The sequence below is a fragment of the Platichthys flesus genome, chromosome 5 (genome assembly GCF_949316205.1).
Source record: "Platichthys flesus chromosome 5, fPlaFle2.1, whole genome shotgun sequence".
NCBI lineage: Eukaryota > Metazoa > Chordata > Actinopteri > Pleuronectiformes > Pleuronectidae > Platichthys > Platichthys flesus.
In genome coordinates, this window is record NC_084949.1 from 26,634,360 (window position 1) to 26,653,947 (window position 19,588).

General features: G+C 46.4%; 1 protein-coding gene across 1 annotated transcript in view; it reads left to right on the top strand.

The window, feature by feature from the left end:
• The window catches only part of cacna1ab (calcium channel, voltage-dependent, P/Q type, alpha 1A subunit, b), a 101,043-nt gene extending 82,772 nt beyond the window's left edge, over positions 1–18,271 (top strand). Inside the window, exons 42-49 of the mRNA XM_062388442.1 lie at positions 923–1,044; positions 1,609–1,744; positions 2,731–2,820; positions 5,824–5,841; positions 6,258–6,293; positions 9,185–9,389; positions 11,045–11,283; positions 12,719–18,271. Coding sequence (XP_062244426.1) covers positions 923–1,044; positions 1,609–1,744; positions 2,731–2,820; positions 5,824–5,841; positions 6,258–6,293; positions 9,185–9,389; positions 11,045–11,283; positions 12,719–13,444 — 1,572 coding nt within the window. The 3' untranslated portion in view covers positions 13,445–18,271. The remainder of the gene's footprint in view (positions 1–922; positions 1,045–1,608; positions 1,745–2,730; positions 2,821–5,823; positions 5,842–6,257; positions 6,294–9,184; positions 9,390–11,044; positions 11,284–12,718) is intronic.
• Positions 18,272–19,588: the final 1,317 nt, after the last annotated feature.

The following is a 19,588-nucleotide window of genomic DNA, read 5'->3' on the forward strand; positions in this document are numbered from 1 at the left end:
CTCATTTGATTTTCTTTTCTGATCAGGAATCGATATTTCACACATTCAGCACAGCCACAAAATAATTGTTTAATTCAATAACTATGTGATTTTCTTAGTAAGCCAGCCTATGGTGCTCATTTAGAAATAAAGCGACCCATTAAGAACGCCCCCACCAGTCAACTAACCACCCTCGATTAAAATCGGTCAACTGGTTAAAGTATAAGAGCTGAAGTGCAGCTTGACGAGCTTCCTGTCCAGCAGATCAGCCTCGTGTGTCTGACGAGGTTTGGACCTGATTAGTTTCTGAACAGAACTCGATCCATCAGTGCTCAGCATCCAGCCTTTACTCTCCCGGCTGTGGAGGGGCATGACACAAGCTGTAGTGGTCATGAGGACTCCATTACCCAGGACCCCCTGGGAGCCACGCTGCCTGACCTCCGACCTGTCAGATGGAAGCAAACGTTGCTTTTTAACACAACTGGTTCAGGATCAGATTGTTCTTCCCACAAAAATGGCATATTACTCAAAAGATTGTGAGATCACAGCAGTTGTTAAGCAGTGATTGTTGAGTAAAATGTCGTTTTACCTTTGTGTTTCATGAGTGTGGTATTTTGGTCCATGACCTGTGATTTAAGAACAGTTGTACCTTTAATGCCAAAGGTAGAAGTTCCCCACAGATCTGAGATCAGCCCTTCCTCCTCGAACTCCAGTCCAAAAAACGACTTTTTAAAGTGTCTCGTTAAACACGAGTTCGAGGAGGTCAGCAGATCCCTGATCAGTGGCCCGCCAGGGAACTTTACCTTGGCTACCCACAGCCATGTGTTTGCCGATGGCGCCCCCATGTGGGTGCATGCTGCGAGTGCATCCTGTGTTTGTGTCCTGTGTCCGCCCCCTGTGTGCCTGATGCCAGCCTGCAGGCCATGTCGTGTATCTCACACAGAACCGAACGCCATTAATGTTTCAGCGCATGGAGCCGCCCCCTGAGGGAGGGGGCACGGAGGGCCAGGGGGGGCAGGGCGTGATCGGCCCCCCCAGCACCCAGCCCGACAACATCAACAACATGTGAGTGCACCTGGGGGGGGGGGGGGCAGGGGGGCACATGTACTGTACTGACATGACTGAGACAGAACAACACATGAACACACACATTTATATCCTGTATATATGTCAATGCACTATATATACTTTTAAGATGTTGGCTCCTTCATCAGGTGATTAGGGAGGAGCCATGTTTGATAGGTGGTAAACTAATAATTATAATAAGCTCTATTCATTGAGCAGCTTTAAAACACAATAACAAGGTGCTTTGCAAATTAAAAGCTTCAAGATCACACAACGTGAGAGGAGAAATCTAAAAATAAAAAGTATTACAGAGGAAAAAAAGAGTCAAAACAAGATAAAGTCAAATTAGTTTGAGATTTGAATTGTCAGTAAAATCAGGAGTATGAGAAAACAGATCTATAGATGTGTGTCCTTAGGAGAGATTCAAAAAGAGAGAAGGACTTTGTGCTTATATTAGGGTCTTGGTCACAACACAAATTGTCACTTGTTCAAGAATTTACGAAAAACTGTCTCCTGGTTTGTAGTTCTCCAACTTGTGTGTGTGTGTGTTTGTGTTAATGCCAGACCTCCAGAGGGTGGCCTCCCAGAGAGCCAGTCGTGGGTGTCGGACAAAGCCCAGGAATCGTTCCAGAAGCCGGACAACTGGAGCCCGGACAGGCCGTACCCCGACGAGCTCCACGAGAACCGGCACAACCCGCAGGTAGGATGTGGTCGCGATGCTGTGGTGACGGTCCGTCCTCACAGCTGAACCAGCATGTGACCGAGCGCTGATCCATGAAAAGCATTTGAATTACAGGTTGACGCGTTAAGATGCATCAGTAAAAATCTGTCTAGGAAATAAATAAAGACAAACTGAAGACAGTGACTGAGTGGAAAGCTAAATCCTCTGATTTCATTCGTCTCTTCAGGTGAATATTTATATTTTTGGGATTCGTATGTTTCCTCAAATGAACGAGGCTCAGTCAGAATCCATCCTTTTTCAAATTTAAGTCTTTCTGTTAAAAAACACAAGAGCTGTTTGTCCTGAATCCTCAAACCTCCGATGAACGACTCGTATCTGAAGAGCTGGACGTGGTTGTTGCTCCAGCAGAGACGACTCTGTCCTCTCAGCTCTTTGTTCATGTTTCTCTCTTCATCCTTCTGCTCAGAGACATCTCCTGTTTACAGTCTTCCCATCTTCCCTTTCCTTGATGGTTTTCAATGAGTTAGTGGATCTGTTTTATGACGTGCACCTTTTCCTCCTCACTGCCCCTTACCTTCGCTTGTCTGTTGGGACGTCCCTCCTCCGCCAGCACCTCCTCTCTCACTTTAGCCCCTGGTACGAAATGGATTTGGAAAGAAAAGGCAGAGCACAGGTTGCAAACGTTGATGTAAATAAAGATGGAAGACTCCACTTCCTCCCATGACCCAGAAATAAAGCCCAAATAAACCCCGGATTCAAACGCTAGGGGGCGAGCAAGGCCCTTTGGCTCCACTCTCAAGGAGCCGTCATGTCGTCCATCTTTATTAAAGTCAACAGTTGCAACAGTGACTTCAAGTTGCCTTAGTCCAACGAACTACAATAAACTTTATCTACGACTCATTGGATTTATTACCTGGCCCGTTTGGTCAGCAAGCCCCTCCCCCTGTGTGAGTCCCCTCCCCCTCACAGACAGCGGTCACGCCCCCTCTCGTTGTGTTTTGCAGACGGTAGAGATGAGGGAGATGGGGCGCTATCACCCAGTGGATGGGCATGGGCGGACCCTCTCCATGCCCCGCCTCTCGGCAGACAACCAAGTGAGCACCTTCATCCCACCATCCTCACCTTCACCTTCACCTCCACCCATTAGCACCATATTAATATCATTGTCCATTATCAGGAGGAAGTGAATTGGAAAAGTGTCTCCTTGCATCCCTGAAACTAAAACTTGTTTCTCAAACCGTGCAGCTTATTCACGAACACACAGATTTTATTTTTCTTTCTGAAACATTAAAAGACAAAATACAGGAGACATATATTTCACATCACAATTACAGTTAACAAACCAACAATGTTCTTTTTATTCAGGATTAAATTCATTTTGGGGTCAACTGGGGACAAATGAGCGATTTAACATAATTCAATTTTAGATTCCTGTGTCTTTGATTTAATGGTAACAATTCATATTCATGTTTGTATAAATTAGATCTTTGTGCTAATTCTTTATTTCAAGATAACATTACATTTCTAATATACATTAGGGTTATGGATTAGATATATTATTATTGATACTTTACAATAAATACATGTTTTTATTTATTCTAACTTTCTGTAGATTCAAGGATTTAATTTTTCAATTCTCTGATTGGGAAACAAGTGTTCAATGCAACACAACAGGACTTTTATCAAATTCACTTCCTCTGTCCGGTTCCTCTGTTTGTCTTCCTCCCTCTTCCTCCTCCTCTCCCTCCATCTCCTAACCCTCACCCCTCCCTCTCCCTCACCCTCCACTCCTCCACTCCTCCACCCCTCCCCCCTCCGCTCTGAGACAAATCAGAGCAGCGGAGCGTCATGCTGACGTTAGAGCAGCGTGTACGTCCGGGGTCGAGAGGCTGGATGAAGTGTCCTAGATATGTATGTAAATATATATCTAGAAGACCTGAATGTGTAGAATACTTTCCAGACCTGATCCATCTCCATTAAATCCTTGGTGTGTCTGTCTTGTGTAAACTGTGGCCAGAGTTCACGAGACAGGGACACGGACTCTGCAGCGTCTCAATCCAATCAGATCAAATCACACAGTGTCCGAATCACGCAACTTTATATCTGTGGTGACAACGGATGATTAAAGCAACACTATACAACTTTCACTGAGCAACAGCGCCCTCTGCAGCGAACACACGGTTCTGTTGGGATCTGTGCAATTAACCAACTATACTACCCATGATCCTCTGCTTCCTGATCCAGACGAGCTCCTGATGTGACAAATCCACCAAACTCTGATTAGAATTCTTAATAATTAATACGTTTCCCGATGAATATGGGAGATAAACTCCGTCTTTTTAACTGATCTACAGTTCAGCTTCACAAAAAGTTGCATAGTGTTGCTGTGTAAACGAGGCGATGCAGCTTTTTAAAACTATAAAGTTAAAGATTCATGTTTTTATTGAGCAGCACATGAAGCTTTTCACATCGGGGACGGACACAAGAGTGAAAACTGTTCAACTTTGTGCACAAATTCATGGAGCGTGAGGAGAAGTGTTGTGATTACTAACAACTTTGGGCTCGATGCTTCTAACAAACATTCATATTTAGTTTTTACAGTTAACCCCTTGTAGACGAATGTCACAAATTTGCTGTCAACCCCATTCCGGTCTTAATGCTGCTGAGGTGACGGTTGTGCCTGATGGTGCAAATACTACACATACCCAGGAAGGTATTGGAAGCACTCTGCCACCATCTAGTGGTCGGAGTGGAAATACATACTAGCCGTTTGGGACTGTGCAGCAAAGTTATTTTGAGGTATTAAGCTGTATTTGAAATACTGTGATGATGGAACAGCAATGATTGTACTGAAAACATATGTTGTTATTCAATTTCAAGCAAAAGCACCAATATAATAATCTACATACCAACATTTGTTAAATTAAGGTTATGCCCCATTATGCCTAATGATGAGTCCCGTGGGTTTCTCTAAGTATTAGTCACCAAAACGAAAGAAGCAGGAGCTGAAATGTACTTTTCAAATCACTCAAAGTATTTCCAAATGGTTTCAGCTCAGAGGATTTGTGTATCCTGTCACTTTGAGGCCTCTGGCTGCAGTTTCACACGTTCACGCTCACACGCGTGGCCACTCCGCCATGCCACCGCATCCATGTTGCTCTCACTTTGGTGTGTTGGTTCCTGCTGAAGTGTTTCTGTTTGGAGACGGAGAGAGAATAAATGAGGCTCGCTAATACTTTGTGCTTGTGAAATAACATAGCAGTTGTGCGTTATCATCATAAAAATAGTTTTGTAGCTGTAGAAGTGTTGTGGATGTGTGTAATCTTTATATTTGTACAAGTCAGTACAAGGGCTAACCCTAACCCTTCCCATTCACTAACCATTCATTCTTGCAACATTTTTACCCCAATTTGGACAGTGGGGATGAAATACACAACTGTACGAAATATTGCAACAGATACAAAACGTTTTCACACACTCACAAAAAGTGACACACTGACCTTTTTTCACAAGCACCAAATATTATTGACCATAGTTTGATTCCCTAAATATTTTAACTAAGGACGGTGTTTTATTGACAGAGGCAGAACTCTGATGAGTGAAGAGTCTGTTAGTTGCATTCAGTCTTAATTAATGATTTTAAGTCCCTGACACATTTAAGATTGATTAGATGAAATGATTATTGGAACATTCTTTATGTTTGTAGTGACTTTTAGTCTAATTAGAGTGGATCCTTCGTACTCTACCCTCGTGCTGTGTGTGATTGTTAAACGAATCATCTGGACTGCAGAGCAAACACAACAGAAGTATTTCTGATTGAGTTTCATCTCACCTGCATGACAACAAACCTGAGTGTGTCTGCAGGTGTGAGCTCTGTTGTGTGTCTGCCACTGGTCCTGAAACACGCAGCACGAGTCCTGGTGTCGACATAATTAGACGCTAACTTGAAGGAATTAACACAATTAGGACGTAACTCCACATGAAAAAAGGCAGAGGTGTGTGTGTGTGTGGGTCTGTGTGTGTGTGTTGTGTGTACAGTATACATGTGTGTCTGGACACTGTTACTTATTGTCTTCTAACACTGCTCTGCTTTACAGAGAGTTCATGCTGTCTCGGTAAGTGTGTGTGTGTGTGATTGTGTGTGTGTCTGTGTGTGTGTGTGTGGACGCAGATGCATCTTGTCCTCTGTCCTCTCTTGCTCACTGGCACCTCGCTCTTATTTGTGTGCTCTGTTCTTCTTCTGCAAATTAACTGGGTTCTCTCTTTCTCCTCCTTCTGTCCCTCCTTTATTTCTCATCCTTTTTTACCTTTCCTCAATCTTTCTTCATCCCACCTTCATTTTCCTCCCTCCTTACCTGTCCCACATCTCCTTCATCCTTCTCCTCTCTCTCTGCCTTGATTTTCTTTTGGTCCTGGCGGCTACGCTATACCTTTGCTCTGTGTGTGTGTGTGTGTGTGTGTGTGTGTGTGTGTGTGTGTGCGCTACACTGCTCTGCTCTACATATCATCTCTGTGTTTGCCTGCTCTGCAGCGGAGGAGACACAGGCCCCGTGGAAATAACCTCAGTGTATGTACCTCCCTCTTTCTCTCTCTCTCTCTCTCTCTCTCCCCCTGTCTCTCTCCCTTCCTTCTTTTTCAAACTGGATCTGCACCAAACTGTTCTTTTCTGGTTATTTGGCTCCATGAGAGATGGTCTGAGTCTGACTGTCGGACATTAAACTGAGTTTACATAATGATAAATCTCGATTCGAGTTTCCTCACGTGAAACTGCTCAGAAGTCAGTTTACTGTGCTCGTCTGCAGACCCCCCCCCCCCCCCCCGCCTGGTGCTCAGAGCCTTTCAAATCCACTGCAGCAGAACTGTCTCTGTTCAGATCTACTTTGATCTTCTCTCTGTCTTTTCTGTCTCTCCATCCTTTCTTTGAGCTGCCCCAGCCTCTCTCTCTCCCTCTCCCTCTCTCTCTCTCTGTTTCCTCCTCTCTCCCCCTCTCTCTCTCTCTCTCTCTCTCTGTTTCCTCCTCTCTCTCGTGTCTGCTCGTGTTGAGGTCACTCTGCTCCTCCATTGTTGGTTCTCTGTGATGAGTTTCCCTGGAGATCTGCTTGTACGCAGTGTGCGTGCGTGTGTGTGCGTGTGCGTGTGTGTGTTTGTTCCTCTCCGTGCGTCACGTTGTGTGTTTCTTCCTGCTGCATCGCTGCAGACTGGGTCAGCAGTATATGACAAAAGCATGAACTGGCCTGATATGCAACCGTTGGCCTGTGCGGGGCAGCGTGCCGGCATGTCATTGGTCGTGCATGACGTGGCCGAGCTGTGGATGTGGTGGAGAGGAGCTGGTGCGCCTGGGGGGGGGGGGGGGGGGGGGGGGGGGGTGCTACAGTGGAGAGAAAGTTGTTCAGAGGCAAAGTGGAGCTCTCATTCATCGTCATCTGTACCGTTGTGTCTGTCTCTAGTAAGATGACGCCATTGTTTTTAACTTTTCCTCTTTCTTGTTATGAACAGGGATCAAAATAATTACAGAAATATCCTGAGCCTGACTCAAAGAGAGGGATAAACAATTAAAGACAAATTTACAGTAACTCAGTAGAGCTCATATCTCCATCAAGGACAAAGAGTCTCCTTATGAAACCACTTTTACCTTCACTACATCCAGACTTTTATTTTTCTCATCAAGACGCAAAAATTATTCCCTGAAAAATCGATGAAAATGTTCAAGAAAGAGAAAAAATATATATTTACCGGATCCATCCCCTGTTCCGCATCTACAGCAAACTTTGATGGGTTCTTTCCTGACCCACACTGCATCCTTCCAACAAGTTTTGTGGTAACCCGCCCTGTGGTTTTTGTGTAATCTTGCACATACACAAACAAATGTGCCAACAAACAAACAGACAGGCCTTGGCGGAGGCAAAACAACAACAGAAGCTTTAACCATTGATTACTTTCATTAGGGATTGATCCGCCACATATTTTCTTTCAATCTCAAGATTTCTCTGGCTCATGTTTCGTAGAAATCAGTTCCTGTTTAGTGTTGGTGCGATGCTTCTTCTTCTTCTTCTTTGAGTTCCAAACAAACAAACAAACAAACAAACAAACAAACGGGGGTGAAAACGTGACCTCGTTGGTGGAAGGTATCAAAATCCAATTATCAGGGAGCTCGTTGTCAACGTAAATGTTTCATTCCAAAACAGACATCCAAAGAATGTGTCACATCCTTTTAAAGTGTGTGTGTGTGTGTGTGTAGACGTGTCATAACCTGCAGTGTACTGTGCTGCCACCTACAGGACATGCATGGCTTGTGTGAAGCTGCTCAGAGAGTGTGAAGCTGCTGGGTGTGTGCAGTGCTGATGGGGACTCCTCTTTGCGTTTCGTCTTTGTTCGGCCGGCTGACTGCAGACTGACGATGTGTGCTCGGCCGTCAGGGGGGGGGGGGGGGCGGACTCACAGGGTCAGTAGAGTCTGACCTGAACCCAGAAGGAAAATCTCAAAGAACGCAGCATGTAGACTTTATCTCTCCATCACGTCAGGCCTTGCTCCTGGTACTGTACGATTTTAACATATAAACCATCCTCGTGTTGAAATCCTTCAAATTCCAAACAATTTAGAGGAATAGAATCTGTAGGATGTTCCTGTCGGGATCTTGCAGAGCTCTTTGACCAGACTCCAAGGTTATGAAACATCAGTTTACCTCATCTGCTCGGCCGCCATGTTTGATTCATGTCACACTCTGTGTTGGGGAACAGATATGGAGCCAATGCGAGTCATCTTCAGACGAACGTGTATATCTCAATATCAAAACCAAATCAAGTAGAAAGTTGATTATAGAGATTTAATTTCTTTCCATATCAGCGTTGGTAAGATCTTCTACCGACATCTCTCCAGCCTGGGTGTGAGCTGAATGAAACACGGCTTGGAAAGCGTCCGGTGGGCTCCTCTGCCGTTGTGCATGTGAGGCATGGTTTCTACAGCCTTCCTTCATGCTTGCTCTGTGTCTCTCTGCCTGTCAGCCATGTTGATCTCCGTCTGTTTCATTACCTCCATGTTCTGGTGGAGAAGCATGTGCTCGTTGATGGGTTAGCGGTCAGGGAACTCAGAACCCATCACAGTGTCTTGTTTCAGATCCGAGCCACACCGGACAACACACAACCTGAATATGAATTGTCTGCGTGTGGTTCACCAGTTTGACCCGAGTCATTTGATAGACGTACATGAGACAGGATCTGGATTTTAAATCCAGCTCTGTATCTGTGTCAGCTGCTCAGTCAGTCAGTGAAGTGTGAAGAGAACAGACTCTGATTCATTAAATCTCACCTGCTTTCTCCTTTCTCTCTCTTTCTCTCCCCCACTACTTTTATTTACCTCTTTTCTCCTCATCACCTCACTTCCTCTCCTCCCCTTTGTCCCCCCCCCCCCCCCCCCCCTGTCTGTATTTCTTTGTCTCCCCTCTCTCCTTCGTCCTCACAGACCATCACCGACACCAGCCCGATGCGGCGCTCCACCTCCAGCCTGGTCCACGGGCGCACGGGCCGGGGGGTGAGGCTGGACGACTACACCCTGGAGAGGGTGGTGTCCGAGGAGGGGCGGCACGGAGGAGGAGGGCGCAGGCACAGGGACAGGAGTCACCGTGCGTCACAGCGCTCGCTGACCAGATACACGGACGCAGACACGGGTGAGGCACTCATCACGGCCATCTGACACGAACATGTGGTTTCAGCTGCTGCAGGTCAGCTGAGATTAAAGAAGAGGTCCCTTAACTAGAACAGCCAGGTAATGAAATCGTGTCCATCTCTGCAGCGCGCACAAAGACCCAACAAACTAGGCTGGCGCTCAGTAAAGTGCCGACCTTCACCAACTGTCTCTTGAATTCCATCAAGCTGCACCAACTCCAAACACTCATATATATCAGTTCCCTTAATATGATGTTTGTCACCCAGATTCCCAAATCCCTCCGTCCGCCCCTTGATCCAGGTCCTTTCCAAACTTTCACAGGTTCTTCCCTGACCCATGATCCTGATGGATTAGCAGCAGCATCGTTTGTAGCAGATTGATTTCAAATCTCAGGTGGATCCTTCCCGGCCCAACTTTACACCAGAGGATGTGGCCCCTTTGAGACACAGCAAATAATGTTCTTCAGTACTTACACTCGCTGTTGTGATGAGTCGAGTGTTTTATTAACAACACAAGAGTTTTCCTTTCAGCTGGTTCCAGGGAGAGTTGGTCCTTCTGAAGTTCCTCGGTTCTCACTCTCTGTTCTTGTTCCCGTTGAATACTTAACTTGAGGTTGACAGAGCGTAGACTGATGACAAATGATGTTCATTAAAGAAATTAGAGAAGTTGTTCCATCTGGACATAATGAGAACACGTGTACCGCAGCCATCATTTTGCCTCGATGGTGAGGAAACGTTGTCGTCCTGTCAGGCGTAGAGCGGCAGCATAATGCAGAGCCGCCTTAGAGCTCAGTGAAGTGCGACTCAGCCGCAGTCGTTTGGGCAATTAAGCAAAATCTCTGCGTTCTCGGAGGTGAGAGGCAGCAGGCTCGTGGTAGTAGTCTCCACACTCCACATTTCATGCAAGTCTCGGCACAAAGACGTCCTTGAAAAGAACATTGTGCGAGCACATAGTTCACTTCATCCCTCATTGGGAGAACAAATTGGATGCTTCAGCTGTAAAACTAATCCAACAAGGCTGCCACAGTTAAACTCTAAATCCCCTTTATAATTGGAGAGCGCTCTAATCTGATGGATCCTCTGCTTCCCAGCCTCAGTCCTTTTAAATTACGTTTCCATGTTCCACCTTCAGGTTCTGCTTGGTTTTACCACATTTGTCTTTTCAGTTTAATATAACTTCCTATTGATTCTGCTACATGTCAGGACTCTAACCCCATAGATTCCCATGAGCCATGAGGCAGAAACACCAACACTTGTCCCAATAACTTCAAACAATGTGGTACCCAAAAAATATCAGGTTGATTGGCCAGATGGTGGCGCTGTAATTAAGAACTAAAAATCAAGTTTTAATTATCTGTTTGGGTCGCAGCATAATTCTGATTGACTAGAAATTTGAGTCAAGCTCAATGTGCTCTACACAAAAGTTCTCTTGGACCTGAAAAATCCACCATGATGGATTTTATCGTTATGTTGCCAGCACCACATTTTTTGTAGCTTTGCGGTCCTGTGTTACACATTTCTGTCTTTCACTAAATCTTTCATCCAATACAGCGACTTTCAGGACATTGTCTTTGTGTCCCTGTCCTCACACCATATCTTGACAACGTAACAAATCCATTTGCACGTCCAAACGTAAACTGAGACATCTCCTTGTTAGGGCTCGGCACAGACCTCAGCACCACCACTCAGTCGGGTGAGCTGCCCCCCAAGGAGCGTGAACGGGACCGCGGCCGCACCAAGGACCGCCGTCACCACCATCACCACCACCACCACCACAGCTCCATGGACAAGGAGCGCTACGGCCACGAGCGTCACGACTACCCTCCCAGGCATCCACACGACCACCACTGGTCCCGGTCGCCCAGCGAGGGGCCCGACGGGCGAGGTCCCAGACAGGTGGGCTCCAAAGACACCAAGATGAATGCCAAGGGTCGTAGAATAGAGGCGACAGTTTCTACAAACTGTCCCACGTACTTTTCCTCTTTAAATTATTTGTTGAATACCTTTGTATAAAGTGTTTTTTACCTAACACAGGTTGGATAAAACTTAACTTATAAATGTTTCATTCTGTCATTATGGATATTTAAGTGCTGACGATAGTACTTTACTAGTTGTACTGTACTTATCATTAAAAACACTAGTGCTTATGTCATCAGCAGTTGAGCACAGAGGAATCTCATTTAAAATAAAGACTGTTGTTCCGAGCACACCCAGGGGAAGGATGGTTTTAATCTGCTTTCAGACACGACTGAGCTCCGGACATTTTACTGAAGTTATCCAGAGCGGCTGTGGGAACACAAATGTTAGAATCAGTCGATTTTCCTGCAGGCGCCTGAGTAACATGAAGCATGCTGAGAGTGAGCCTATGTGAAAAGACGGACTTAACAAAGAGAATACAAATATCTCAGGATGAAAAAGAGGGGATATCTTTCTAGCAGACATCAAAGAGGATGTCCATATGGAGCTTTCTGTGACAGTGGGATGTCCAGCGTCCTGCTGCTCCACACGGGCGCCCCCCCTCTCCTGAACAGACCATCCATTGTCTGGAGTTCAATAATGAAATAGTTTTAATAAAAGTTTTAAAGTCCCGAACCAGTGAGAGCAGTCCAGACAACAAGAGTGCAACAGAGAAGAGACAGGAAGTAACATCTCAATCAACACACATCATATTTACATAGTCCACACAAATCGTTCACACAGTGAAGCAGATCATAAAACACTGACTTATTGATATCAATCTCTCTTTTTTCTGTTATGCTTTTTTTCTTTGTCACTGTTTCTCTCTGTCCATTTTTCTTCAATGTGGGCTTCTTGGTGTCAATTGTTTGCCTCATCACTGTTTTCAAATGATTTTCAATGGTGCTTATCTATCTATCTATCTCTCTATCTCTCTATCTATCAAACTATCTATCTCTCTATCTATCTATCTATCTATCTATCTATCTATCTATCTATCTATCTATCTATCTATCTATCTATCTATCTATCTATCTATCTATCTATCTATCTATCTATCTATCTATCTATCTATATCTCTATCTATCTCTCACTGTCTCTCTCTCTCTCTCTCTACCTTTCTATCTATCTATCTATCTATCTATCTATCTATCTATCTGTATCTCTCTCTATCTATCTATATATCTCTCTATCTGTCTCTCTCTCTATCTATCTACCTATCTATCTATCTATCTATCTGTCTTTCTCTCTATCTGTCTCTCTCTCTATCTATCTCTCTCTCTCCCTCTCTCTATCTGTTCACCACCTCTCTGCTCTACTCTGGTCTCTGTTGTTGTGGTGCGTTTTGATTTTCCTTGTTTACATTTTGCTGTAGGGCAGTAGTTCGGTGAGCGGCAGCCCGGTCCCCTCCACCTCGGGGACCAGCACTCCACGGAGAGGACGTCGCCAGCTGCCCCAGACCCCCGCTGTCCCCCGTCCACATGTCACCTACTCCCCCGCTGTCCGCAAGCCCAGCTACGGGCCCCCAGGGCCGGGCCGTCTGCGCTCACCCTCGCCCAGACACTTCTCCCCACCAGATCACGACAGAGGCTACCACCACGGACCCCCGTCACGTCAAGGCTCTCCCCATCACGGGGGTTCGTCATCGCGACACGGCTCGCCACGCTCCCCAAGGAACCAGTCCCCTCGCTCGCCCCTCCACGGCTCGCCTAGGTCCCCCCGAGGCCGCTGGAGTGGGCCTCCGCCTGGGGACAGCCTGGAGGGAGACGGGCCCTTCTATGAGCATGATTATGAGTATGAGCGGCACCATGAGCCCCCTGCCTATGAGCAAAGCCTCTCCCATGGCAACCCACATCCACACGGGGGAAATCCTCACCCACACCCACGCTCACCAAGGACTGCCCGCCATGGGCCCCCTCCGCCCCCTCACCCGCACCCACGGAGGGTCCCCAATGGCTACCGTTCATCCTCACCTTCCCCGCATCGACGGGGACCACCCGGGGCACCCCCCCATCCGCACCACCGCGCCCCCCATGCCAGAGGGCCCCGCAAGGGCCTGCATGAACCTTACAGTGAGACGGACGAAGATGACTGGTGCTAGCGACGACAGGGAGCGAGGGATACGGGCAGGAGACGAGAAGAGTAGCAGCAGCCTCCGGTGCTCTGGCCTTGGATATGTAGACTTTATTAAAGCAGTGGTGGTGCAAACGTTGAGGGGGGTTGGACGCCCCCCCCCAAACCCTCTACCCCCACCCCTTGGACTCTGAATGAGAAGGGGGCGGAGGGGAGGGGGGTGATGGTGCTGCTGTAGCCTTTTACACATTTTGTGTAAGACTCAAATCAGCGACAGAGCAGCACACGCATATAACCAGAAAGACACAGCCAAGATAACTAGGGCAAGGCCCAGGCCCAGTTTACCTCTGCCTCTCTGTCTCAGAACTACACTTCCCAGAATTCTCTGCTTGACCAGCAAGGCCAGGCTGCAGGAGAAAGAGAAGGCGCGGGAACAGAAAACAAGGGAGGAGCATGTCGCTGTAAAACCGGCCGTTGATCTTTGCTGTTTACGAGGCCTAAAAGCACTTCTCCCAGACTGACGCGTGATTGGTTAGTTTCATCAGACGTGTGCTGTCTGTCGCCGGCCAGTTTGCTGATGTAAAAGCCTGAAAACGAGTTGGAACGCAGCTCCACTGATACGTTTAAAGAAAAATACACAAAAAGCCAGGACCCCCCCCCAACCCTTACATGCCAAGCTATGCCTCCAGAAAATCAAACTTGAACAATGAAGAACAAAATGAATCTTTACATGACAAACAATGAAAAGAAAAAAGGGAGAACAACCACTTTATCTTTAACCTTTTTCCTTTCCAAGGGACAGAACCAGGAAGCTCCGCCTATACTGCAAAAACCAGCCAATCACAGCGCTGGCTGATATTTGATGAGTTTTATCATCTCTGTTTACTGTTAAAGACTCACCTAATGCTGGTGTGGCATCACTTCCTGTCCAGGGGCGGTGGTAGTGGAGGGGGGCGGGACACGGCGTGGGCTCACTTCCTGTTTGAGTCCGCTACCGGGGGGGCCAACTCAGTTAACTAGAGAAGGGAGTCGGACACTCAGTAAAGCCCCCTCCTCCTCCTCCTCCTCCTCCTCTTCCTCCTCGGTTACTCATCTCAGCGCACGGCGAAAACGGTGACCCGACAGGAAATGACATCACACGGTTGACTGGGGCGGAGGAGAGGAAAGGAGGGATGGGGAAAAAGACTAATTTCTTCTGTATTTCTTCTATCGATTACTTCTCCTTCTTGTTCTTCTTCGGACATTGGAGCTTGGTTCTTCTGTTGCATTCGCTCAGCCTCCTTTGGTCTTTTTCCGAGTCCAAAATTTGATGGAAACCTGCATGATTGATTAAATACATACTAGAGAGGAAGTCTAACTGGTGTGGATGGGACCTGGAGGCTTTATAGGAAACTTTGCTTCTTTAGGTTTACAAAAGAAGTTCTCTTCTTTCAATCTCTCTCTCTCTCTCTCTTATCTTAGGCAGAGTTTTCGGTTCCGTTTTGCCGGAAACAAGCTTTGACAGTGGGCTAATTTCTTTGTCTGTTGATACGGTTCAACGGCCACGTTTCTGCAACCTTTTAAACGACAGGAAACGCTTCAGGATCACGTTAAAGTTTCCTGTTGCTCCTGAGAAACCAGAGGGAGAAAGAGTGGAGAGAGGCGGACTTCTACCACACTTGATTTATTATTGTTAATGATGATTATGAATAATGATATCAATGTCAATGCAAAATGACGATGACAATGATGATGATGATTGACTGATTGATAGAACTGTAGATTTGTTGTCATGTTACTTGGAGTTCAAGTTGGCTATGCTACGTCCATCTTGTTTACATCCTTTATGTTTTTATTCCCCTGTTTAATAACGTTTACCGGGTTCCTGATGCCTTCACGGAACATTTCGGGGCAGTGACGGCTTGGGGAGCATTTCACTTTGCAGCGTTGCGTGTTGTAACGCAACTCTCTCTGCAGAACGGTGGAGGGGGAGACCCGGGGAGTTTCTTTGTACCTGACCTACAATGATTGGTGGGGTCAGTACTCTTGTCAAGGCACCCAAAGATCAAGAATCCATGTTCAGAGCCAGGGGTATTTCCATTTGTTGACCGAGAAGAAACCTCTGCTCTTTCCTCTGCAGAGGGTTGAGTGTAGTTTTAGTGAGGTTAGAGTTTTACAGAGGTTGAATTCTTCCGCTTGCTGCCAAAAAACTACAAATCTCTTTGTTTTGTTCTGTAGTTTCAAACAAAATCGGTTGCCAGCAGTGACAGCACAGTATTGGTGGAACAGTGTTGGTGTGAGTATTAGGTGGTGGTGTTTTTGTTTTTGCCACCAGGGTGCAGTTAACAGCACACATTTTCCACCCTGCCTTCCCCCTCTACAGGACAGCCTCCAGGCCACATCCTTGTTTCTAGACCTTCTCTTATATCTTATCTAGGTGAGATACACAGACACGAGTCTCGTCCTGGTCAGGAAACGTAGGATGTAGCCCGGGAAATGCCATATCTGTCTGTTTGTAGGTCCGTCCCTCTGTCTGCCTGACTGTGCCAATGCTGACCCCCCCCCCCCCTCCAGCCCCTACTCTCAGGTCTGGATAACCAGAGAACAGTCACCAAATCACCAATCCAATCATGTGAGGTTGTAGCAAAGCTGACACCTCCTCTGCCAAAACCCACTTCAGTATTCAACAACCTCTCTTTCCTCATTTGCCTTTTTCTTTTTCTGTCCATTTACTCTCGTTCTTTTGGTTCTTGCCCGAGAGTGACACTGAGGACACTCAAGGCTTCACGGGACAGAAACACTCGGAACTGATCGGTTTCATCCTTGTTTTTATGAGGGAGAACAATTATTTATTGACTATTCAATAACTCTAAGACAAGATGATAAAATAGAGATGATATAGATGATAACCTACAGATGAATCTAGATATTATACCGTAGATGTAGTTATAGATAACAGACAGAGAATAAATAGAGTTTCAGATATTTATTTATTTTGCACACCGTTCATGCTCATGGCACGGTCTACGATTTAGCGACTCTTTTAACCTTGCGCTGTTGTCTTCGCAGTCGGAGAAGCCAGTTAACGAACCCCAGTTCACAAGTTTTGACTCTATGCAGACCTCATAATAATCCTCATAGTATTATTTTGGAGGAGAAACTGCGACGCTGTGGTACTGTAATACGGATTAATGAAACTGGAGCGCGCGGATCTGAGAAAATGTGAAGATGGACACCACTTTTGCACACGTCACTCGACATCACACCCACTATGACCCCCTTGTCTTTCATGGGCCTCTGTTGCTGTCTTTTTCCCTCTCGTCTTCCGGCTGATTCCTTCTCCCTCCCCCCATCTCTCTCTCCTCTCCCGAAATGTGTTGCCTCCACGTCAACTAGTCGAGCAAAGCTTAGTGATAATGGGGATAGGGGATCTGTTTTCGTTGATTGTCTATATGTCAAGGTGTCGAGGGGCACAAACCTGAACCCCCTCTGCTCTTACCTTCCTTCTGGGGAGGTTACGGCAATTGGGGAAGCTTCCCCAAAACCCCCCTACAGAGCCACAGTGCCTTCTGTATCAGAGTCACATTCGTCACCCCCCAAGCTCCTCACCCTAAGTCACTCCCGTCCGCCACCTCCTCACCCTCTGTAGTAGATGAGATCAACCACACTACGCCTTAAAAGTCGAGTCCCCGCGGCTCCCGTGCTAGCATAGAAATTGGGAGAGCGGTGAATTGAGACTGGGCCATGGTGAGGAAAAAGCCAAGAGTCTAAACTTGACAAAGGGAAATCAGGACTTTGGACTTAGTCGCTGAAAATTTGTTAAAAACATTCAAAGACTTTTGCAAAGTTTGCCAGTTAATCAAAAGAGCCTTGCGTTTTGTGACTTTCAAGACTCAACTGGTCATTGTTACCCTCTTGGCTTCACCTCCCTGTCAGGCTAGGCACAAGGGCGCCATTTTGTGTCCATCCCAGAGATGTCCTAGGTCCAGTTTCAGGCGGTGTAGTGAGAGGTTTACAGAGGTGCAAAGCGGTTCGCTTACTTCTCAGGTCCCTCTAGAGTTAGGTAGCTATCTAGTTAGACCATGTGGGGAAGAGTCGGCTACGAAACCAGCAGGCCTCGGATTGAGTTATTGTATGGTTTTACCTGGCATTGCGTCAGACATGTTGACCCCACCCCCTCTCTCTCCTTTCACTAACCCACATCAACAGCCTGCACCAACACTCCACTCCAAGCGTGTTGATGGACAGGCCAGGAAAAAAAAAACACCTCCATTTTTGGCACCACGACACCACTCGCTTGTCCAGAATTGTAACAGCGGATCCAAAATGGCCGACACACAACACTGCCCTTGTGTGAAAGCATGTTGTGTGCGCACTTTTCCCAGAAGAAATCCCATTCTTTGGAAAACAAAGTGAACATTTGATCTTTTTTGTTGTTATTGTTGTTGTTTTGCTTCTATTTCTTTTCTTTATTTGTGAACGGGATCGTGGGGGGAGGGGGGGGTTGCAAATTGTTTTTTTTGCGCAGTCATCGCTTCTCTTCCACATTCGCTTTCTGTGTCGTCACCTCCAGCTTCCGTCACCCATCGGCCCCTCGGCTCATCGTTTGTTCCCATTGATTCTTCGTCCCGGGACGAAGGAAGAACTAACAACCGCACCCGCCCATCCACTCAGTCGGATGTGAAATTGTGTCAGTGGGTCAGGCGTGAGGCGCCGTGTCGACAGAAACACGAATAAGGGCTCTCTTTAAAAAATACAAACTTACCAGTGGGTTTTAATGTACAGTAGTGCTGCCAAAAGTTGTGCTTATGTAGCTGAAGCCACGCCGTGGTCTCCCCTTTGTACAGCACTAGATGTGTGCATGCGTGTGTGTGTAGGGGGGTCAAGAGTGAGGCGGGGAGGGAGGGGGCGGGGTCAAAAGGTGATGAGAGAGAGATTTTAATGATGCGATGCTGTGTGTGGAGGGGGGGGGGCAGTTTTGAGGGGGTTGGGAGGGGGGAGCAGAGGTCGTAGTGATGTTAACACACAATTTCACAATGGCACTGGACCACATTTCCGGGCTCATCTTCATGCTCTGAAGCCATTTTATCACCTTCGCCTAGGGGGGGCGGGGCTACTGCGACAGGGAGACATTTACTGCGTGTGTGTGTGTTTGTGACAGTGTGTGTGTATGTTAGTGTGACAGTGTGTCAGAGTGTGAGTGCACTTATTTTGAAAAAGTGTTTTGAGCCTAAACTGAAAATGTCATTAGAGCCAAAGCAACTTCTCCTTTGGATTAAACACTAAATTGCTTACATTCATAAATATCTGATTATTTTGCATTCAGAGTTATGAGTTATTTCCCGAGAAATCCACAAACATTTTGAAAAACACATTATCTGGAAATGTTAAAGAACATGAAAAATCCTCACCATAATGTACTGAGGTCTTCCCTTCTTGTACTGAGGGAATCAGAAATGTGCATTACATATTTTCAAAGATAATAAGAGATCATTTAAATTATTAGAATTAATTCTAAGCAATGTTTCTAAGAATCTTCTTCATAAGTAAAGATAAAAAAAATGAAATTGGAAATTGAGATTCAACAACCAGAGATGTTTTCCTTGATTTTTGACCCTAATCACTAAATTTCACTGTATTTTTTATTAGTTTATTAAATGACTAATTGTGTGTGTGTGTGTGTGCGTGTGCGTGTCCTGACACCATCAGCTACAGTAGGTTACCCTCAGTGCCTTACACTGTACAGGACACAGTGATATCTCCGTCTGAGCGGTGTCACAGCACGCACGCAAACTTTTAACGTCCTCGTCGCCGTCCTCTTTGTCTCTCCCCATCTCTCCCTCTCTCCTTCTCTCCTTCTCTCCTTCTCTCCATCTCTCCCTCTCTCCCTCTCCCCATCTCTCCCTCTCTCCTTCTCTCCCTCTCTCCCATGTGTCGTGTGTTTCCGTTCTGTAAATCCCGTGTATATAATCCATAAAGTTTCTGAAAAACTGTCTCATCTCACTGTTTGTCATTCTTCTCTCTCCTCAGCATCTTCAGACACAGAGTTGTCTCCTCATTCTGGTTCCTTCACCACATTGCATGTAATTCCACTCAGTAACACAGGGTGGCGGGATTGAGCTTCATCACTCATTATGAGAAGTGTGTTTGTGAGTGTGTGTGTGTGTGTGTGTGTGTGCAGGTTGAACGAGTT